The 22,344-nt window shown below is 56.4% G+C and overlaps 1 protein-coding gene across 1 annotated transcript in view; it reads right to left on the bottom strand.

The window, feature by feature from the left end:
- Lmx1a (LIM homeobox transcription factor 1 alpha) overlaps window positions 1–22,344 on the bottom strand; it is a 59,972-nt gene that overhangs the window by 15,861 nt on the left and 21,767 nt on the right. The window contains exon 3 of the mRNA XM_048810228.1: window positions 21,979–22,211. Within this exon, the coding sequence (XP_048666185.1) occupies window positions 21,979–22,211 (233 nt within the window). The remainder of the gene's footprint in view (window positions 1–21,978; window positions 22,212–22,344) is intronic.

Below are 22,344 nucleotides of genomic sequence, written 5' to 3'. Positions count from 1 at the left end.
AACACCAGCTCTGTGCCCAAACACCAGCTCTTGCCAGGTGAGAGAGGACAGGTCTGGTCCCATCTGCACTGCAGCATGGCACGGACAGTCTTACTGCTGTCCTCCTAAGGGGTAAACACAGCCTCAGAGAGGCCCAGGAACCTGCACAACATACACAGGCCTCTGCGGCAGGCCGCTCTCACACAGGGCTGACCAGTCCAACCACCCCAGAGACACCCTCATGCACAGCGAGGAAGCCAGCTTATCAACCAGCACCTCAGCTATAGCAAATGACCGTCCCCACTGTGGGTTCTGGCCCAGGTGGGGGGAGACCCGGATGCCCCTTCTCCCAGGAACACTGGACGGCTGTTCTTCATGTCAGAAGAGCACGTGCAAAACCTTGGACAGGAGCTCTGACAGCAAAATCAGGAAGAGGTTCTTTTCGTAAGTTTGCTGCTGAGCTGAGCACTCTTGTCTAAAACTCTCACATCCCGAGGCCCAGTCTCTCCTTCTGCAAAATGGCCTAACAATTCCTCATGCTTGGCCACCAGCTGAGTGCGGCGTCTACATCCGCAAGGCCCACCGGCTGGACCCCGGCTCCAGGAGGCAGGAGCCTTCTCCTGCACATGAGTAAACTGAGGCCAGGTAGGGGGAAGGGGTCCCCTGCCCAAGGGCACAGGGCTGGGACGCTCCTCCTTCCCCGCTCCTCCCCCCTGCCTGTCTGGCCGGCCTCCCGGTGACTGTGAAGCTCCAAGGACACCTGGCCCTGCAGAATGCCCTGTGACCATTATTAAAGACTGAGGAAAGAAAGGGAGGCTTCCTGGGTGGAGTCCACCTGAGCTCCTGCTGGAGAAGGGACAGACCTCCTCCAAGTCCCCATACCACAGCCCCGCCCTGCAGTTCCCCTGCCTCCCACTGTCCTGCCCGCCGCTGCAGCCCCCAGAGGGCAGGCTCAGGAAGACCTGCTGGCGACCGTCTCCAGCAGAGCGGACAGGAGCTGCGCTGCACTGTTGACAGGGGCCACAGGTGAGGTGTTTCAAGAAAGGCCCTTTGTTCAGAGAGCTCCTTGGCAGAGGGGGTTCCTGTGCCAGGCAGGGGCGGGGCTGGGCGGGTCAGAGCCAGGACATTCCCGGGTCACGTCTCCAGTCTGCACTCCCGAGCTCCGGCAGCCTGCCCGGCTGGGTGCGCCCTTCCTCGCCCTCAGCAGCTGGTGCTCCTGAAGGAGCCCTTGTGTTTGGAGGTCTGCTGGGAACCAGGACGCGGCACAGAAGGTGGCGTCCGTTTTCTGCCCCAGTCTCAGGCCTTCTCACAGCTGAACAGTCACATCTGAGTGCCCGCGGCCCCACCCCACCCACACCCACACCCTTCCCACATTTCCCCTTCCCCTCTGACAAGAACAGCCCACGCAGCCCAGGCTGGGAGGTGCAGGCGTGCAGCTGGGGCACCCACCAGGGCTCCGCCACACGCTGCGGACGCTGACAGTCCCAACAGCAGGAGACCCTCTCACCACCATCACTGCATTCAAGCCAAATGTGGACAAATTCGAAATGCAAACTGCTGCCCACTCTGTTCTCATGTGGCCAGCCTCCGAGGCTGACTGGAAAGGGACGCGCGGGGCTCGCGGCTCAGTCTGACAAAAGCCACCCGGCTGGCTGCCTGGTGGTCCACTAGGCAGGCTGTGTGTGTAGCCACAGGGCCTTGTGTTAGGGTTCTGGTAATGAAGTCTGAGTGTGCTTGCTCCAATTTAGGAAGTGACCAGTGCACTGACTGCCACCTCTCTCTGGAGTGGTCCCCTGCATTAATCACTAGTCTTCAGGAGGATCAACCAAGAGGAAAACTACATTGTTTCTAGGAAGGTTTGGAAGACAAAAGGTTAATTATTCCTCCAAATTCAAAACGACCAAGACAGTAATCTCTGGGTGCTGGGCAGGTGGCTGAGTCGGCTGGTGCACCTCTCCTAGTCCTCCCTGGTCCATCTCTGTGGGCTTAGCGTGCCCATCTGACCATGCTGCTCGGACCCTGTGCATCCTTGGCTGGGATGCCCTCTTCTGATCAGGCCCTCTGCTGGCTTGGAAAGTGAGAGAGGCCAACAGCCCTTCAGACTACAGGGCACTCCATGCTGCTGGCCACGATGGGCCACCTGAAAAGATGAGGGGATCATTAGCCACCTCCGTTTGGGCTCAGCTGGGTGAAATCCATTTCACTGGAGCTACACTCTCAACATCTCCTTCATGTGATATGGATCCCAGACCGTCCACGGCTACGACAGCATCCATGTGGCTCTGCTGCCCTAAGCAGGACAGCAGAGGGTCACGAAGAGAAAAGCCCGGCTGTGATAACTAGGGACAGAAGCCTGGAGAAGAACAGAAAGGGACAGACGGCAGGCCACGCTGTGGGGCAGCCGCAGGGGCACAGTCTGGTCCAGCAGGTGTGGACTGGAACATGTAGTCTCCAAGGACAGCTTCGTGCAGGTGGAGCCATGGCTCCACAGGGGGTTTGCAGGGAGCACTTCCCCAAGTCAACTACACCCTGGGTATCGCTGCATGCGGCAAGCCCCACTGCAACCACGGGAAACACTTGTGGATGTGCCCTTAGGTGGCACTGGGTGTCCCGAGATGGTCCTACCTTGATGAGCCATTGCTAAGAGCACCCCACTTCACATCAGCCGTTAGCCTGAACTTGTACCCCTGACCACTCCTCCTCTCCCCTCGCTGCCTTTACTTGTAAGGCATGGAGCTTATTTGGTAAGGAGGGGTTGGAGGGGTCCTGGAGACCCAGGACCGCATTCTCCAGCCCAGCAGCCCTCCCAGGCACCGTGGGCGCGGTGACACAGCCAGCTGGCCGCCCGGGGCCTGGCTCAGCAGGTTTGGGAGGGGGTCTGTGGCTTTCCAGTCTCACAGTTCCTCCTGGGACACTGATGGGCTGGCCCATGGCCACACTGGGAGAATCCCTGACCTCGAGCGTGCCTCCCTCTGCCTTCCCGGGGCCCTGCCCGCACACACAGGAGGACTGGTGAGGGAGAACGACAGACTGGATCTTCACACCTTCCCAACTGCTCCAGCCAAACCTCCGGACTCCTGCTCGCTGTCATGAGTAGGGAGGAATATCAACTATGTTTAAAAATCTTGTTTTCTGCTTTGAAATCAATGGCGTGATTCAGGAAAATCAGGGTGACAGGGTGACCCAGGGTTGGCACGGACAGAGCTGGCCTGGTAGGCATGCTGTGCCCGCCCGGCACTGCCAGGCCCAGGGGCGGGCTCTCCCTCCATTCTGGCAACACAATGGCCACTGAACGGAGAGCGGCACCTGCCTGGTTGACAAGGGAGCAGGGAGTGTCTCTCCTTCCCCTCAGGGCCCTCCCTCCACTCTTCAGTATCGCCTCCGCCAGGGTGGGCAGGTACTGAGCAGCCCTCTGTCTGCAGGGCCCCGAGACGGCAAGGCCACGCAGCTCCCCCAGGCCCCCAGCCACGGCCACCATCACGCAGGCCCCAGAGACGGCAAGGCCACGCAGCTCCCCCAGCCGTGGCCACCATCACGCAGGCCTGTGTGGTGCAGCAGCCCAGGTCAAGTCTAATCGAGTGCTCCCTCACCGTCAGTGGCTGCATCTCCGCTGATGCCATTCTTAGGTGCGTCAATAGAGTATCAGGGTGTTTGGCAAAGAAGAAGTCACTTGACACAGTGACACTCTGCAGGAGGCCAGGGGGCTGTGACATCTGCGGCTGCACAACCCTCCCACAGGTTTCAAGTCAATGCAGCCTCTCTTCACATCACGCACCCTGCTCTAAAACAGTGTGCACCTGAAGTTGTGCAGAGACCATGGTGTCAAGTTGGATTCTCTTCTCCCCGTTGGGCCTGGGGACATGGCTCAGTTGGTAGAGTGCTTGCCTTCACACACAAGGCCCTGGGTTCCATCCCCAGCACCCAGAAAAGAGAGGAGAAAAAGAGAGATCTTCATTTTATAGAAGGTATAAACAAACATTTTTCAATATACAGAGGGTCCTCGTACAGCCACCATTCGTATATTCACCGAAAAATGCCGGTTTTCAAAGTGCTTAACATCCATCTGTGGGCAGGACAGGGTCCCTGCCTCAGTCCCCGCAGCCTGGTGCCTTTGCAGAGCAGGCCAGGTGTGCTTCTATCAGGGTCAAGTGCAGGGATACAGGGGAGGGCGAGAGTGTCCCAGCACCGAGTGGAGCACAGACTGCAGAGGAGGGGAGCAGAGCTGACCACAAGGGCCGGGGGCAGCAGTGGGGCTGAAGGAGCAGTTAAGTGTTTGGGCGACCAAGAGTCCCCAGACTCCATGATGATTCTTGGGAACAAATTCCTGTTTCTGCAACTCTTGGTGTCCTGTGCAGGGCCACCATACACTTTCAGGATTCAGACCATGACCATTCCCGGGCTCAACAGCAGCACCACGAAGTGACACCAGGCTTATTAATGTGAGGAAAACTCAGAAGTTCTTTTTAATGTGTCCTGAGCAGAGCACGGGTGTCTGGGCCCAGAGTGGAGGTGAGGGGAGCCATGGTGGGCAGAAGAAGCCCCAACAGGGCGGCAAGGCGTGGCTGGGCTTCCGCTCCCCGGCTTCCGCCGTGCTGAGATGCCGGTGCGGCCATCCTGACCTGGCAGCTGCCTCCTCCTCTCCAGGGACATGCCACGCTGGGTGTGACCCAGCCTGCAGGGCCGGACCTCACCTCCAGCTGCAGCCTGGCCTTCCTTCAGTGTCTTTCTCAGCAGGGCCGTCACCCCCCGCCCCGAGTGTGGGTCTTATTAATGTGAGGAAAACCCGCAAGTTCTTTTCATCTTTACAAAAAGGAAGGAAAGAAGAAGGGGGTCTTTGGTCACCAGTGGGGAAAAGTCCCACAAGCAGATGATTTTGGTGCCATGAAGGGACCCTTGGGTCGCAGCTGCAGAAACCTGACCCATGTGGTTGGAGCCAGGCGTAGGTTGACAGCCCATGATAGAAGAGACTCTCTCAAGAGCAGCTCCTCCTTCAGCTAAGACGCCCCAGAGAGTCGGAGAGGGAACTAAGAACTTGTAGAATCTAAGTCAGACTTAGACAGGGATAAGCAGGGACGGAAACAGGGCAGAGAAGTGACTGTGGCAGAGAAGTTGGTGGTGACAGTGGCGTGCCACCTCACACAGCAGCCCGCACTCGGCCGGGGCGGGAGGGTGGGTGACGGCCCTGCAGGCTGGGTCACATCCAGCGTGGCATGTCCCTGGAGAGGAGGAGGCAGCTGCCAGGTCAGGATGGCCGCACCGGCATCTCAGCGCGGCGGAAGCCGGGGAGCGGAAGCCCAGCCACGCCTTGCCGCCCTGTTGAGGCTTCTGCCCACCGTGGCTCCCCTCACCTCCACTCTGGGCCCAGACACCCGTGCTCTGCTCAGGACACAGGAAGTCCCAGCTTGGCTGAGTTAATGTTGACTTCTAAATTCTCTCCGTCGGTGCCTCTGGTTTCCTTCCTGCCCATGTTACAGGTTTCCTAAGTCAAGTGCCACTCTTTGATGCTCTGATTTATTCCTGTTTTCCCCACCTGCTCTGTCGCCTGGGCCAACCCCTGCACCCATCTGGCTTCAGCCAACGGGCAGTTAGCAGACAGTCTGAGGACACAGAGAAGCGGGAGGAATCGCAGTCCCGCCTCGACCTGCCTCCGCCTCGACCTGCCTCCGCCTGGTGGTGTCTTTGGCCCTGCTGCCACCTCCTCCATCCAAGTCACACCTGCTGGCTGGAGCAGCTGCAGCTTCCCCAGGTGCTCTCCACCTGCTGGCCCCGCCCTCGGCCTGGGTGGACGCAGCCTCCCTTTCCTGCTGAGGGACGGCTCACCGTGCTGCCTGGTCTGCAGCCCTCATCTCACCGGCCACACCCTCGGCTCTAGTCTTGCTGCGGACAGTGCATCTCCTCGCTGGTTGTCCCCGGCTGACTCGGCCCTTGAGACTGGCTAGGGAGTCCGCAGGTGTGGCAACTGTCCCTTCACTGGCCAGGCGTGTTCCGACACTCCATGTCCCTAGCCTCACTGAAATCAAGCCAGCTCCAGCCAGCTCCTACTCCCTCCGTCGTCCTCCTCAGAGCCAGGGTTGCAAGGCTGGTGCCAAAGACGGCAAGGTGAGGGGACAAGCAGAATCGACCCCAGGACTCCAGTCCAGAAGTCACTGGACAGAGTCCCGAGGTGTGAGCAGTCAGCACCATGGCCAGATCCAGGACCAAGCTGGAGGCCAGAAAGACCTTCAAAGGGGGCTCATTCGAGAGGCTGAACAGAGAAAGTGGACAGCTTATCCTTCTGCCTGTAAGTGCCCTCTCCACTCTGTCTCCAAGATCCGTGCCACTCTGCCCCGTGCAGACCCCACAGCTAAACAGACAGGTCGGCCATGTCCTCACCACCTCCAGAGATCGTCAGGATTGAGACGTCCACAACCCATGCTGGAAACGAGCTGTAGTTCGTGATTTTAAAATGTGTGACTATCTATTAGATCACCACAGAGAGAAAAAGGATACATGCTTTCTCACCACCCCAACTGTGCCACATCCCAATTTTAGCTACATTATAATGTAACTTTATAAAGTGACCCAAAAGTGTCTTAGCAGATGAAATGTGGCATGAGTTCTGCTCTAGGCACCTGAGTCCTCCTGAGCCAGTGAGCTGCTGAAAGCACCAACACCCCGGAGTCCCCAAGCTCAGGGCCTTGGGAAGCCCACCCACCACCGGGGGTCACAGGTGGCCCCGTGTTATCAGTCATGGCTGCTTCATGTGTGTGAAGCCTCTCGTGGCCGTGCTCAGACGGAGTCAAGCGAGGCAGCACAGCGGGTAGGAGAAGCCGACACCCTCCACCTGCCCAGCAAGGACGAGGTGGCCCGGGCAGGGTGCCCAACCTCAGTTTCCTCACTGTGAAATGGAGGTGATGCAGCGGATGTCTTAGAGGACTTCCACCTTGACCAACCCTGTTCAAAACCGAGAGGGGAAGACATTTCTGAACCTGCCATCACAACCTCTAACTTGACCCACTCTGTCAGGAATGCTCTGTCCCCGGGAGCACTGGCCAACGGAGGAGGCACTTTTTTCTAGTTGTCAGTGGGGGGCGGGGCACAGATGCAAAGAACAAACTGTCTCACCAAAATGCCGACAGTTTTCCTATTGAGAAGTGCCAACTAAGACAGTCATGGAGCACTTGGGTCCCTTCAAGTTGATGTGCTAAACCCCAAAACCCAAGGTGACCGTTCTAGGAGCTGGGTCCTTTTGGGTACCTGGCCCTGTGGCAGAGTCCTCATGAAAGGGTCAGTGCCCTATGAGAGGACCTGGAGAGCTCTGTTCCCTGGCCCTTGTGGGTACAGGAAGTCTGCAATCAGAAGAGAACCCTTGCCAGATGCTGACCCTCTGGCACCCCAACCATGTCTTCTGGGCACAGGAGTACAGGAAGGACTGTTTCTAAGTTGGTGGATGGCATGTGTGACAGCAGCCACTGTGGACTGCCTCAAATGCAGTGATCTGTCTACAGCTGCACCTGCAGAAGGAGGAGGCAGTCGGCTGGGTGAGGTTAGTGACGAACGCTTCCCCCAAGGTGGCTGTCTAAAAAGAATCCTTTGATGGTGGCTAATTATTTTTCTAATTTCTCCCTTATATTAATGGAGGATTCCAAATGATGGATCGTGCCTGATTGAGATTTCTAGTTAATTGGGTCCCTGTGAACCTGGTCTGCCTATGCTCACTGAAAAATTACAGTTATTGTTCTTATGTCTGAATAATTACTTCTTCCCTAGCAAAACTGGCCTAATAGGTGCTTTTACCTGTTCTGAAATCTCTGAACTCTAAAGCCTACAGTTTGAAGCTAATCTTTGAGACAGTCTTCTACAAGTTACTCATGACGTTCTGGGACCTAATGACCACAGCCCTGTCCTTGCTGGAAGTCTCCCCACACAGATGACACATGCGCATTGAGGGCACCACAGACTGAAGCTAGTGTGTCTCACATACCCCAAAGCGTCCCCACGGGGGTTCTCTCAGCTCACTGGTCCTGGGTGGACCCAAGGACCACGGAAATCAATGTACATAGGGGAGCAGGGCTGGGAGGCCATCCTCCAAGGCCCAGGGAGTGGGGACGGCAGGGAGACAGCCCTGGGTGGGGTGCAGAGGGCCCCAGATGGGGTGTGGAGAGGCCACTTTGTCCCCATGCCCTGCCTTCCCACTGGGAGCTCCTGCACCCTGGTTCAACCAGCTGGGGGTTCATCAAGGAGGGACGAGCTTCCCACTCTGCTTCAGCCTTGGAGAGCATCAGACAATGCCCGTGCCTGGTTCCACCAGCCTCTCATGGGAAGCCAGGTCTCAGTGGCTGTCCCTAGAGAAGGCGCACAGCCCCCCCCCCGAGAGACACTGCAGAGGGAGTGGCGCAGGGGACGCTCGTGCTTGCTCCCAGGGAGGCTGCTGGCCTCACTGAGGTCTGCCTCCACGCGGCACACGCCTCTGCAAAGGCCAGGGGCTCCAGGTTGTAGGCCAGACTTAAGAACCAAGGCCCCAACTGCACAGATCCAAAGACAGTCTCAGGAAAGTGCTAGAATCAATGTCACATCCTCTTTCCATGCTCCACTTTGCAGAGACTGCAGCTGGTGTCCTTTGTCCCTCCTTCAAAAGCCCCAAATCCCTCTGGTCACACCCCAGCTGTTAGATTAGGTAATGCCAGCTGTGGCTCTGTGTCACAGTCACGCATCCTGACATGTGAGAAGGGCACTTGGGTGAGTCGGAGGGTGGCCGCTTCTTGGGCCCCTGGCCCTCCTTTGCCAGTGCATGAGGAGATGCTAAAGGCGCCAATGAGTCCCTGATGCTCAAGTTTAAGGAGGCGCTCCCTTTCGTGAGCACTGCTTAGAGTCAGGCACCACCATAAACACCCGTGTGCTGGGTCCACCCACCTCACCCAGCCCGGGTCACCAGCCCCCCGTGGGAGAAGCGGAAGAGGAAACTGAGCCATTAACTAATCATGTCCTCACCAATTTCTCTCCTCTCTCAATCATTTAAAATGGACACACTAAACAGTTGCCAATTTATCCACAGACAATAAATTCTTGTTTTCTGATTGCATCAAGTGTGTAGAGGTCTGTATGGACCATAGAAAAAGTATCTTTTGTGGACTTTATCTTCCCTGGGTGGCCAAGGATCTGGTCACAGAGGAGAGACTCGAGTGTTGACCAAATGAACAACACTAGACGTGACAGTAATCAGGAGGGGTGTGTGGAAACTGTGTGTGTGTGAGAGAGAGCACGTTTGTGTGTATGTGTGTGCATACACGTGTGCACCATTTACACCACATTCAGAGGCCAGAGGGACTTCAGAAACTGTTGTGGGCAAACCTTAGCTGGTGCCTAAATCCCCTCCCCTCCATCCACTCACCATGTGCTTGGGATAGAGCAAAAACTAGCCAGAGCCCCGGGTCGGTCAGTCCTGGGTGTGCAGGATGAGGGAGGCCCCAGGACAGCAGGGATCACTGTAGGAAACAGGTGCTGTGAATCACTGGGCGGACACTGGGGCTTGCTCAGAACTGCCCAAGATGCCCAGGGTGGGAGACAGTGGTCACTAAGACACGCAGGTGCCCTGCTCAGGCCTGGGCTACCCTTCTGTGACTGGTGTCTGTGGCCTGGGGGGACTGCTCTGGCTCAGCACCTCTCCAACGTCACGAGGCAACCGGGGGCACAGACTTGTGGCCCAGAGTGCCCAATGTGGTCGGCCCAGCATGAGAGTGAGAACTCGATTTCCCACTCGCTCCCAGGAGATGCTGGATGCTGGCCTTCTGGCCCCAGGAGAGACATTGAGGACCACTGCTGTCCTGAGATTTGTTGATGAATTGTGTGTGTGTGTGTGTGTGTGTGTGTGTGAGCCATGCAGACCCAGACAGCCGCAGGGGTGGAGACTACTACAGAACTACCTGGTTTTAAACCCTTGGCTCTTCTGTGATTGCTGAGTCCATGTCTGACCTCCCCCTAGAGCCCCGGGTCCATGTGCTCAGCCTCCCAAAGGATGTCCGATGCACCTCGTTTACAAAACCAGACCTCTCCGCCTGCCTCTCCCGAATTCATTACCTAGGTCCTTGTTCTTTCCTGAACTTGCTGTCTCTTCTCAGGACAGGGATGTTCATATAATTAGAAATCCCAACGCCATCCTCAAGGTCAACCTCTCTTCCTAGATTTTAATTCTGGAATTTAAGCTCCTGGTGGGAGGTGCTTGGCCTATGCTGTTCATGACTATACGCCCACCACTCAGAATGACGCTGGCACATAGCGGGGAGCCATCAAGTGTTGAGAGCACCAGCAAGTGACGATTTCCCTGAAACCTCTAGCGTGTGCTTTGGCCCAAACCTTTGTCTGTCACTGGAACGCTGCAGTGGTCTCCTTATCCTCTCCCCATCTGCAATGTCACCCAACTCCAATCCACCCGCCCGCCTTCTCTTTCCAAAGATCAGACTGGTAGCTTTGCAACCCTGTTCATTAACTTCTGATGGTGATTCTCACCCCAGAATGTGTTCACGTAAGATCCAGAAAAGCCCTTCCCATTTTGGCCTGTGTCTTCCCACTCTCACGAGGACCTCAGTCCCTCTGGGCCTCCAGTCTAGGCCTTCCAGCTCAGGACAGGCTGAGCTACCCCCTTCTTCCTCCCAACAGGCCTGCCTTTCACCACCAGCAAGCACCCTCCAGTGCCAAGCCCCAGTCACCACGTCACACCCACTGGAACACATTCTCCACACACACAGTTCCTAACATGCTTGTCCAAGGACAAGCACCGCTTCCCCTGCAAGACTGCACACACGATGTGGCTCTACTCTGACAATCGTGCATGTTTTATTGTAATTATTTTCTTACAGGAGTTCCCTATTCACTGGGGAACCTGGTGTCTGGGACACAGAGGTGGCTTTCTTGGCTCTGGTGGTTGCTAGTGTCTGACCCAGCCAGTGTTGGGCAGAGAGATGGGCCCTCGAAATGTTTGCTGAACTGGCCTCAGTTTAATTTAGTGAGCATCAATCAGAGAGCGAGAAATAAACAAACAGCCTCATTCTCTGAAGTCCTCACCTCCAAGGCCAAACTCAAAACTAAAGTAATTACTTGGATAGATGATTCACGAAAGGAGGAGAAGCATTTGCATTTGAATGAGCTGGTGAGGATTTTCTGCTTATTGATGTTTCTGGAATTTTGCAGATAATGGCTTCAATTCTTTGATTCTTTCATGGTATAGAGAGTAGGCCAGAAAGTTAATCTATTCACCCCTCTCCTATCTGAAACCAGGCAACTTTCAACCAGTTCTGCTGGACAGAAAACATCAATAGAAACCAAGTTTTCAGAGTGTCATGATACAGAGGTGAAGGGCCCATGATGCTCAGATTCTGTGCTGTCAAGAGCTCCTGAAATTAGGGAGGCCTGTTGCTCTCCTAGTATTTAAATAACCTCACATCTGGCCTCCATTTATTCATGCCCTTAGATTCTCAAGATTGGGGCACCAAGAAGGGGGAGGGGCCACCAGGCAGAAAATGGTATCTGCATACAGCCTGCAGGGGACCTGGGGCTGAGGCCCACCAGGACCAGCTCAGGAGGCTGTGTGCCTCTCTCTGAGTGAGTCCCTCTGTGGGAGGCCTGAGCGAGGGAGGACACCTCCAGCTCCGAAATAGACAACCTTTTACTGCAGAAGCACACACGGGGGACGCACATGCCCCCCATGGACACACATGAGACCACACACACCACGTGGACACAGGGGAACACGCACACACACAGATCCCCAGCACCTGCCTCGCCCAGCGGATTTGCGGGCGCTGCTTTAATTAACTCCATGCAGCCCGACGCAGCGGCCTAATCCCGCGCTGACGTCACCTGGGAACGCAGAGGGGACCAGGACGACCCCGCCGCGACCCGGCCGCGCCTCCGCCTGCGCGGGCTGCGCTCGGCGGGAATTAGGGAAAGAGAAATGTTAGTACACTTTTAATTGGAAACCGAGCTCTTCTTTCAGCGCGCTGTTTACTCAGGAGCGGGCACTGCAGCTCAGGGAGGCTCTAATTGAAGTGACGGCTTTGGAGATTACGGGGAACATATGGCCCTACCGCCGGGCCCTTTATCTGCATTTTCTCATAAAACTGCCGTCCGTGTGTGTCTGCGCGGCCCCTCTCTCCCGAGGCCTTTGAAGAGGAGCGGGATGCGCGGGCGGCGGGCGGCCAAGTCGGTGCGCCCTGCGCACCTGAGCGCCGCGCACCTGCGCACCAGCGCACCGACCCTGCCTGCCGGCCCGCAGACTATGCCTACCAGAAAGCAAGCAGGCGCGGGGGAAATTCCAGCTAGGAGTCCGTGGCAGGAGGGGTTGCCAAGGTAACGGAGGTCCTGCTGGCCCTCGCCTGGACGCAAGCCTCTCCAAGCCCAGGCAGGAGCACAAGGCGAGTGAGCACACAGGTGTCCTGGGCAGAATGACATTCCTTTCTTCCTGCCATCAAACAATCAAACATCTAGCCATACACCCTTGCAAGTTCCACCACCAATGGCCACCCTATGAGTCCCCCACAGCTGGCATGTTCTTACTCTATCTGCTCACGGCAGACAAAATACAGGATACATAGTTAAATCTGAATTTTTGACAAACAGCAATATTTATGTTGCAGTGAGCATACTTATTGGAAAACATCATTCATTGCTTATCCAACATTCAAATTATCTGCTCATCCTGGGTTTGCTACTCTCACAACTCCAGCTACTCTGGCTCACTCTAAGGAAGCCCTGCCCCCTCTCCTAACTCCAGACTTACTCTGCCTCAGCACCGAAGCTCTGCAAGGAGGAGCCACCGAGGAAGGCACCCACATCCAGGTCCCTGAGCTGCACTACCTCTGGTGGTTCTCAGCCTTGGCTGCACCCGAGGCTCACATAGGGAGCTTTACAGAACCCCCAATCCCAGGCTGCACCCTAGTTACATTACTAATGTCCATTTTCAGGAATCCAATGTATTTTTAAATATGTAAGAGCAAGTCTTATAGGGAACAGCTTAAAGGGTACCCACAATCTTTTGCCTGCCTGTTTATTTGGTTGTTGGTGGTCTCTACTAGAATACTACACTTTTAGGAACACAGCTATCTCACTCCAGCATCTACAACAGAACTGTTACACAGTCGGTGCTCAGAAACAGTTGCTTACTCATTGAGCCCTGTGTATGCAAGCGTTCAGCAAATTCCAGCACGGAACAGGTGCAGAGCTGCCTCCACCAATGTTGTCCTACCCCCACTGACCCTCATAAGGAATGCTGCTTGGACTCTGTACCTAGAACACAATCAGGGTCCATGGCTTCTACCTGTCTTGTGTACACATGCACACAGGACTCCCATCCCAGGTCTGATCAGGAAAGAACCCCAGAGAGCACACTGCTGGCTTTCTGTGTGTAAAGTGGACTCGGAGCACTAAGATCCCAAGTGGTGTTAGCTACCCTGTCATCCATGTCCATTTAAATCACCAAATGCCACAGTACTCGGAGGAAGCCATAACCTGTCTTGCCACCGATTCCTAGTAAACTGGGCTTTGGGGTTTTCTGTGGTCACAGACACCGGGCACGGGGGAATATCAGAGGTGATTCTTCTATTTGCTCACTGAACTGTCTAAAGTATCTCGAGATCCATTTTGAAATCCGCTGGTTGGAAATCTAAATGTGGGTGGGCTTGGCTGGAATGTCAGGGCAAGAAGACCAACACCTTCCCTACAGGTCACCCGGACTCTTATGCATGAGAGCGAGAGGTGAGTCCCTGGCCACTTGCAAAGTTGGGCAAGGAGAGGTCTAAGTCATGAGCTGCAGTCCTAATGCTCGCCAGGCACACTGCAGAGTCCTGCCAGCGTGCCCACAGAGGACCCAACACAAAGGCGGCAGACAGTGCGTTCTTCTTGCCTGTCACTTGCCATGACGCCAAGAAGAACGTACTTGCGTCCCTGTCTCCTGAGAGCAGGTCTGTGGCAGAGGTGGACCTTCAGGACAGCATGTAGATTTTTATACAGACCAACTCGCTCCACATCAGACCTTTGTTCGTTTGATTAATGAGGCTGCGGTTTGCACAGCTGATACCACTCATCTGAAAAACCAAGGTCACTTGGTTTTTCCTGCTACCATCAAATAAGCCACAGGAACAGAACCAGAATTTGGCTGAACTGGAAAAACAGGACAAGACGCCCACAGTGGTCCTGACATGTGCTTTAAAGTGCTGGCCCATCTCACACCATGTGGTACTGGGCCACTCCCAAGCCTCCACCGCCTACGGGAGGTGCCTGAGGAGCACAGTGCTGGTGGTGAACTTGAAGGAGGAGGCCAGGGGGGTGGAGCAGGGCATGCATTGTGACTGACCAGAGGGGCTGGAACCTGGTTCAGATCACCTCCTTCTTCAGCTGGGGTCTCTCAGGTAAGAAGTCCTACTGCCACAGCCAGCCAGGGAGAGCTGTGGGTGTGAGGTGAGCACAGCTGTGAGGTCCCCTGCCACACCCAGAGCCCCCCGACGGCTGGGCACCTCAGCGCAGGCTGGATGGTTAGCTCTGGAGCTGGGCGGCCTGGGTGGAAGGCTAGCTCTGGCCCTTCTTCCTCGTCTGTAGGACAGGAATGATCACAACCCGGCTTCCTCATCCCGACGTGAATGCTGAGTGAGCTTACTCGCGGAGAGTGCCTAAGGTGGGGCTCTGTAGAGAAAGCCTTCACAGCCCTGAGCTGCCCATCTGGCCAGCTTGCTCTCGTGGAGTTAGCGCAGGAGGAACGATAGCCCATGGACAGCACACTACGACATTAACGTGCCACCAAGCAATTGCTTTTAAACTATGGTTTCTATCTCTCATTTTAATCAAAACTATTAAGTGTAAATGCATTTCCAAAATTAAGTTACAGTCAATGGAAAAGAGGTCATTTATTGTCTAAATCTGTAGACTGCCTGTCACTTTTTAAGCTCCAAAGATAACTACCCACCTCACAGTCACCGCCTTCTGCCTCAGTATCATGTATCCTGTCTGGGTAATTGGTAGAATTAAGTTCTTACTCTGGCTTATCCCTGATTTGGGTATCCTGTGTCTTTACCTCTCCATCAATTTTATGAAGACAAAACAAATACCCTAGAAGACAAAGGCTTGGTACAGAGGAGTGCTGAGCCTCGGACGAAGGGCACCGAATAATCCTGATGTCAATTTTATGGCTGTGACACTAACAAGAGACAAAACTATTGATTCTGCAAAGAACCAGAAAGGGTCAGCGACGTCACCGCCTCTCGCCTGCTCTCCAGAGGTGCCATGTTAATAAATCAGAAGGTGTCCAGAACGCCTTCCTGCTGGCCCAATGTGCGCGTGTGCTCGACATCTCGGATAATAAAACAGCACTGCATAGATACCGCAGCTACCACGCACTTACTGTACGGCAGCATGCTACCGAATCCTCAGGGCCACAGATGGCATCTTCATCTCATTCTTCACCCTCACCCAGGATAGAAGACTAAATGCACCTATGGTCCTGAAGTTTCAGGGGTTTTACCAGTGCCAAACCTGGGGATCGCAGTCCGTAACTGCTGTCTGAAGCAGTATCTTAAACTTCACTCCTCCATCCTCAGGAGTGACCAGGATGAGAATTAAACATAAATAATGGCAGATGTGGGAGTGTGGGGCAAGCAGTTAGTCAGAAAGTGCCGGAGCTTATTTCATAGACACAGACGAAAGCTTCGCCAGGTCCTGGTGATGTGCCTTGTGCTAGGCTGCAGTTGGCGTTTTCTGAGGAGTGCTGCTGGAGGCTTCTGGATGACTGTTGAGAAGGAAATATGACTTCCCACTGTTCCTCATCAATGCACTCTTCACCAGAGTCTTCTCACCTACTCAAACTTCTCACCCATCAGCTTCCCAGGGAAGAACGGCAAGGCGGACCCCTGTGGGCACAGAGCTGCCTGCTGTTCTCCTGGGGTCAGGGCTGGGCTGGGCGCGTTCCTTGGCTGTGCTGCTCAGGATTCACTACCTGCCTTACGCTTTCTACAACTGAGACAGCATTTAGCGCAGAGCCCGACACAGCCCGGCTCTCTGTAAGAAATCCTTGCTGAACTGAAGGCTGGTACAGCACTGTCTGGAAGGGCGCAGGCGGGGGCGTGCAGGACTGCAGGGGCCAGACCTCTCAGAAGAGACAGACTCTGGCCCAGCAGTGCCTTCGCTCACAGGAACTGTCAGGTTCATCCTTGCTGGACTCAAAGACCCACGCTGCAGGAGAGGAGTCTCATCCACTCCAAAAGGGATCCTCAGAGACACGGGACGCAGCCAATCAGACCAGGGGCAAGACAGGTCCACCCTAGAACAAACAGCTCTTTGCCGTGAAGTTTGGTTCAGAAATCAGACAGCACCTGAGCACTCAGAGGCACTCAGATCATGACCACAGTGACTCTCTATTTCCTAGTCTATCAAAGAAGCACAGTTAAGCTTGGTAAATCCTTCCCATTCTTGCCTGGAATCCTAATTAAGTCCCAGAGATGACTTCAAGACGACTGCTCATGGTTTTCTGCACTGATTGTCCCAGATGCCACACCAGCTAGAATGTCCCAGATGCCACACCAGCTAGAATGTTCAAAACTGGAGCTCAATATCTGAATTGCAGAGCCCCAGGCTGTGAACCCCCTATCCCCTCTTCATGCACCCTGCTACCCTTCTTCTGCGGGCACAACCCTGAGAGGCCTCGGGTCAGCCACCTAGGGGCATCTGAGACAGAAGAGCACGGAGAGGAGAGGTGTTGGTGAAACGATGGGTCTTTGAGCCTGGAGCCACCCAGAGGTGCAGGAGGCCCTGCAGCAGAAAAGGGCGACGGAAACTGCCACTTGCTGGCACCAGCCAAGCCCTGGTTTGCACGGCCTCTTGTCCTTCACACAGCCACCCACACAGGAGGTATTTCCAGCCCCTTCCCTCCAATGAGAGGTAGAGTGCGGGAGAGGGGACGTGGCTTGCCTGGGGCTGTGTGGCTTGTGGGGGGGCGAGACTCGCCTTCAGACCTGTCGTCTCCAAGTCCCAAGACCCCGGCACTGCAGTGCAGAGAAGGAGACCTCCCACGCCCCCTCCTCCGGCTTCTACACCTCGTGTCGCGCAATCCATGACCAAGAGCTGACAAGGTGAGTCCCAGGAGCCATCAGGCATTCCCAGGGCTCGTGAGGTACCCACTGCCTCTCAAGCCAAGTTACTGGAAAACACGAAGAGCCTCAACACAGACCCAAAGAACTGCTCCTGTAGGGAACAGCAGGAACCCAAGCTCCGGGGCAGGGGAGGAAACCGCGTCGCAGGCCTAGATGCCAGTGCTGTGGAGTACGGCTGAGAAGAGGAGAACCCGGCAGTCGAGCAGCAAGGAGACCGCGGGGCCTTCAGGAGCAGCAGACCCTGTGCCCGGGGAAACCCCAACGTGCATGAGCAGTCTCCTTTGGGCTCTAGTAAGAGCAAGGTCTCAAAGCCAAAGCTGGCAAGGACTTTAAAAGGTCACACAAACAGGACACAGTTCCTTGGTCCACACAAGACACACACACTGTGCCGTGCCCGCTGCACACCAGCCCCACGCTGCGGCCGGAGAGCCACACCCCACGTCTGCAGCGCCAGCCACTGCAGCGTGAGCCCTCACACCCACCGGCCCTGGGAAGACCCTCCAGAAAAGCCCGGGTGCTGGGAAGAGCCCACATGCCAAAGAGCAAGTCTCAGGAACACCCTCAAAGTCACGCTGTCTTCAGTCAGGGAGACTTCCAAGCAGGCAAACCCACACAACATGCTGACCCACCAGGGACCCCAAGGTGAGAAGTGCAAATGGGTAAGAGGAAAAAGCCCAGCTGGGGATGGGAGAGGACAGGGAGTTCTGAGGAGTGGTTCCCAGAGTACAAAAGGAACTCAAAAGTCACCTGAAACCCAACCCAATGGGGTACGGCTCCCGGGCGGGATGAAGACACTAGTGGAAAAGCTCACAAAGTTGAATAGTGCTATTGCTGTCCTCCTCCTCCTCCTCCTTCTCCTCCTCCTCATCATCCTCTGGCTGTGTGCTGGAGAATGAGTGGGTGCGGGAGGGACCCCACACATCAGGATCCAGTGTATGCAGACTGGGGAAGGAGGCTCAGGAAAAGCACTTTGGTTTGTCCCAGTGTTTGGACCACATGAATGAAATACCCACACAGAGGCCAGAGGAGCCCCTGGTGTGGTGTGGGCTGGATCACCTCCCAGGCACCCACCAACCCACCACAAGAGCCTGGGGTTCTCCCTGGTCCACACTGCCCAGGGAGCCAAAGAAAACTGTCCACTGCTGGCCACTAATTCCACCTGTCTGCTTGGGCAGCTGCTCCCAGGCCACTGGCAAAGCAGGACAGGACAGGAGGGGCCAGGCCTCGTCAGACAAGTACACCCGGCACTGAGAACCTCCCGTGCAGAGCCCCGGGTGGCCGTGAAACCAGGAACCCTGGACGGAGGCTGCCCAGGCACCGCTGATACAGTCCTCCAGCACTGTCCATCGAAGCGCAGGACCAGCAAAGGCACTCCCCACACCGTGGGCCAGCCTGCACCCTCTGACACGCTCTGTGACCACCATCTGCCACTTCACCCTCAGCCCTGCCTGCAGCCTCGGCTGCGGCCCCTGGGTCTCCATTGGCCTTGCTTTTAGGACGCTAATTAGACCTCGTTTGCTAGTTAGTTGTCATTAACAAGCCAATCTCTCTCTACGGGACTCTCAGGTGATCGGAGACCTCCTAAATGCATCATTCAAATCCAGCCCAAATGTTCTGAATGTGCTCTGACCAAGGCACAGCACACCAGCAAACTATGATTACATGTGAGGGACACTAGAATTCTATTAGGGACTGTATGTCTCTTTGGGATCCTACGGACTCTGCTATCGACTACAGACCCACAGGGAATTCCATTAGAACAGTCCCTGTTTAGAAAATTACTTGAATTTAGGGACCTGTCAATGAGATGCCACCTTGCCAACCTGCCCTGCTCTGTTAGCTCGTCAGGGTCCTTCTGAACGTTGGGTGTGCCACGCAGCACTCCCTGCCAGGACTGTGTCACCCGCACATGGGATAAGCCTGCCTTCTGTGTCCTCAACCGAGTCAGCCCGTCGATGCTTCACTCAGCAAACGCTTATAGTACTGCTCCCTGAAGCACCCCACTCACAGAACCTGGGGGCGCTGCATTGTCCTGGACAAATCCTCAAACTGTTGGCTTTCTGTTCGGCCCTCATAGGAGGCAGGTGTCTTTCCTTAAAGGTGTGATTCACCTCCTCAGGTATTTATGGATTGCTTGAGCTTCTCCCAACACCACGCCAGCTCTGTAAGGGACCAAGGAGCCACCGGATTGCTCCCTCGCGGTCATGGCCGAGGTGATCTTCAGCATACAAGTCATTGGCAATGCAAGACAAGCGGCGTTTATATAATTGACAAAATTCTGGTTGAGACGCTAATGTCACCTCATCCAAAGCTGCACCAACAGTCCAAGATTTTAGTGCTGAAAAGGACAACAGGCTCTGCCAGAGCCGCCTCCCTCCCACCTGCAGAGCTGGTGCCCGCCCGAGGCAGGTCTGTCTCTTGAGCAACTGGCTCCTGGGACCTGTTAAGCCAAATGACACTCCCAGGTTCCCCGTGTGAGGTCAGAACTGCCTCCTGGTGCCCGTCCATCTGTAGTGCGAGGACCTGAAGGTTTTGTTCCATGGCTGAATGAATGAATTCTTATGTTCCCCAAAGTGAGGAAACACTGAGGGGTGCTCTGACCACTGAAGCTGACATCTGTGCCCCACTTGGTCTTTACTTTCTGCCTAAACCCCTGAAATCCCTTCATCAGGAAGGTGAGACCTCCCCACCTGGCCCCCGCTCGTCATCAGGCCAGGGTTCCACACGTGCATACAGCAAGCACTGGAGCTGTGTCTCCCGGGCCAGCGTGTGAATGCAGGAAGTGGCAGGCTCCAGAGGGACAGAGTGGGAGGAACATACGGCTGTGAACATGGCCAGGAAAGGGCCGTGCAGCTCCCCGGCTGCGGACGTCATAACTCTATCCACATTTCTGGGCCCCACTGTCTCTGCCCTGCTCGAGGCGGCCACAGGGCAGTGCCCCCTGTGAGGTCAGCTCAACCTGCCAACCTTTAGAATGTGGCCCACTGAACGCCCAGCAGCCAAGCCCCTCAGCCCTGTGTCTGAGGATGGCCTGGCCACAGGCTGATGTCCCTGGAAGGAGGACTCTGGCCCTCTGGGTGGGCACGTCCCCCTTAGGTCACACTGGCCTCTGACCACCATGGCCCCAAAGCCTTTAGGACTCTGAAGATTTCGCATCACCCTGAGGAGAAGGCTTCGGTGGGTGGGTACAGCAAGACAGGTGACAGGGCGGCGGGTGAGCCCACCTGGTCCAAGCAGACACCACGCAGCTCAGTTTGCAATGGCCCCGTTGCCCCAGGAGACCTGGACTGTGCCTGGGAGATGTTTCCCTCCAACTGAGACAAACCGGGAACATCAAGCCCGGCAGGAGCTCTCTGGTACCAGCAAGTCGGGCGGCAGGTGGGGTGGGCAAGGAGAGCCCACTGGGAGGCAAAGCAAGCCCACAGCAGCTTCTGGGAGGAACGCCCACCCCCGCCAGCCGGTGCCCGACACTGGAGAACACCAGGCTTTGCCCACACAGCCTCTCTCACTCCTCGACAGAAAGCCTGCTGTTGGGAGGCAGGGGGTCACCACCATGTCACCACCCTGGAGTGGCACTGACAGTTCAGGAAGCTTCCCAAGGTCAGATGGAAGTGCCCGCTGAGGTGCCCGCTGGCCAGCGTCTGGCCCTCGACCCCAGCACCACACTTAGGCTGCTCAGGCTTGTTCCTTCTTTAGGAAGCAGTGTGTCTAGTGAGGTCCCGGGCTCCGGCCTGGCTGATCCCTGGGCAAACAGTGGCAAGTCAGGCCCGGGAGGACCCTTGTGAGGCTTGGCTCCAGCGGGAGTGACGAGCCGGCCACACGACGGCAGTGCCTGGCCCACGTGGCGGCCGCTCGCCTGCTGGGCGTGGACGCCGTCCTGGGAGGCGGGCTCCAGAGGCAAGACCAGAGGGGACCCTGAAGATCTGGTGGGAGTGGGGCATGATGGGAGCTGCAGGACAGGGGCGAGGGCACAGGGTCCCAGGGAGGCCAGAAACGAGCGGTGAGGACACAGGCACTGGCACGCAGTCTGGGGTCGGGACTGGACTGGGATCGCACAGCAAGACCTGGCGAGGTCCCAGGAGGGTCACCTCACAGGACCTCGAAGGCTCTCGAGGGAGTCACTGTCCCAAGGGGGCGGCACCCTGAGCACATGCTGTGCCCGGCCAGTGTCCACTTGAGGTCCATCTCTGGCCCCTGCTCTGTATTCTGCACTGCCCACCTCCTCAGCTTCCCTGCCCTGGAGGCACTGGGGCCAGGGCAGGGCGGGTGATGAGGGAGAAACGCACCCTGGCCCGGGTGAGACTCCAGCCCTCTCACCGACAGCTGAGGACACAGGCTCAGAGCAGGCCTGCGACTGTCCCCTTGCATGTCCAGCTCCAGAGCGTCACGTACAGGGACTCTGAAGCCCAGCAAGGGTCCGTGCTGTGGGGTGCACACCTCTCCTCCTTCAGGTTCCATCTGGAGCCTGCTTTGGCCACGGGAACTTGGTAGACATGACATGGGGCTGGGCACGCTGCCCACACTACTGCCACACAGAGCAGGACCTGAACCTGGTCTACACCTGGCACGAAGCTAAGGTCAGCAGACGCTGCCAACGGAAGTTCCTCAGCCCAAAGCAGCTGCTCCAGCTAACCCAGGGACTTGGGAATGCACAGTCCAGGGCCAGGACCACGCGCCAGGGGATCTGGGAGTAACTTGTTACACAGCGTGTTCCAGGCATTCGCTGCCTGGTAAGAGATGACTCCAAGCTTACCAGGAAAGTTCCTGGGCCACACAGAAGTGTGGCCAGCAGCAGGGCTGTCCGGGGGGCCTCCGGGAGGAAGCACTGAGCTCGCCCTGCTGCCCCACTCCACCCCCACTGCAGCCCCTGCCCCCGCTCGGCACTCACCTGAGTCTGAGGCTGCGGGGCTCACCAGGCTGAGCAGCTCCCGCTCCTTCTCATAGTCCCCTTTGCAGAGCAGCTGCCCCTCCTTCAGGACAAACTCATCGCCCTTCTGAAGCTGCCGCTCGCAGACACAGCAGCAGAAGCAGCTCAGGTGGTATACGCTCTTCTGGGCCCGCATAACAAACTCGTTGGGGGCGATGGCCTCAAAGCAGCCCCCGCATTTGACAGCAAACAGCCTGGCGGCAGGGAGAGAGAGGGGGGACAGCGCTGTGAGTGGGGTCTGGGGTGGCCCGCGCTGCCCTTGGGTCAGCAGTGCAAGGGCCTTCCAGACCTGGGGAGGGATGCCTGCCCTGCAGGGGACTTAAATCC

This window comes from Marmota marmota, unplaced genomic scaffold (genome assembly GCF_001458135.2).
Source record: "Marmota marmota marmota unplaced genomic scaffold, marMar, whole genome shotgun sequence".
In the NCBI taxonomy this organism is placed as follows: Eukaryota; Metazoa; Chordata; class Mammalia; order Rodentia; family Sciuridae; genus Marmota; species Marmota marmota.
This window is presented reverse-complemented; position numbering and strand designations above follow the sequence as displayed.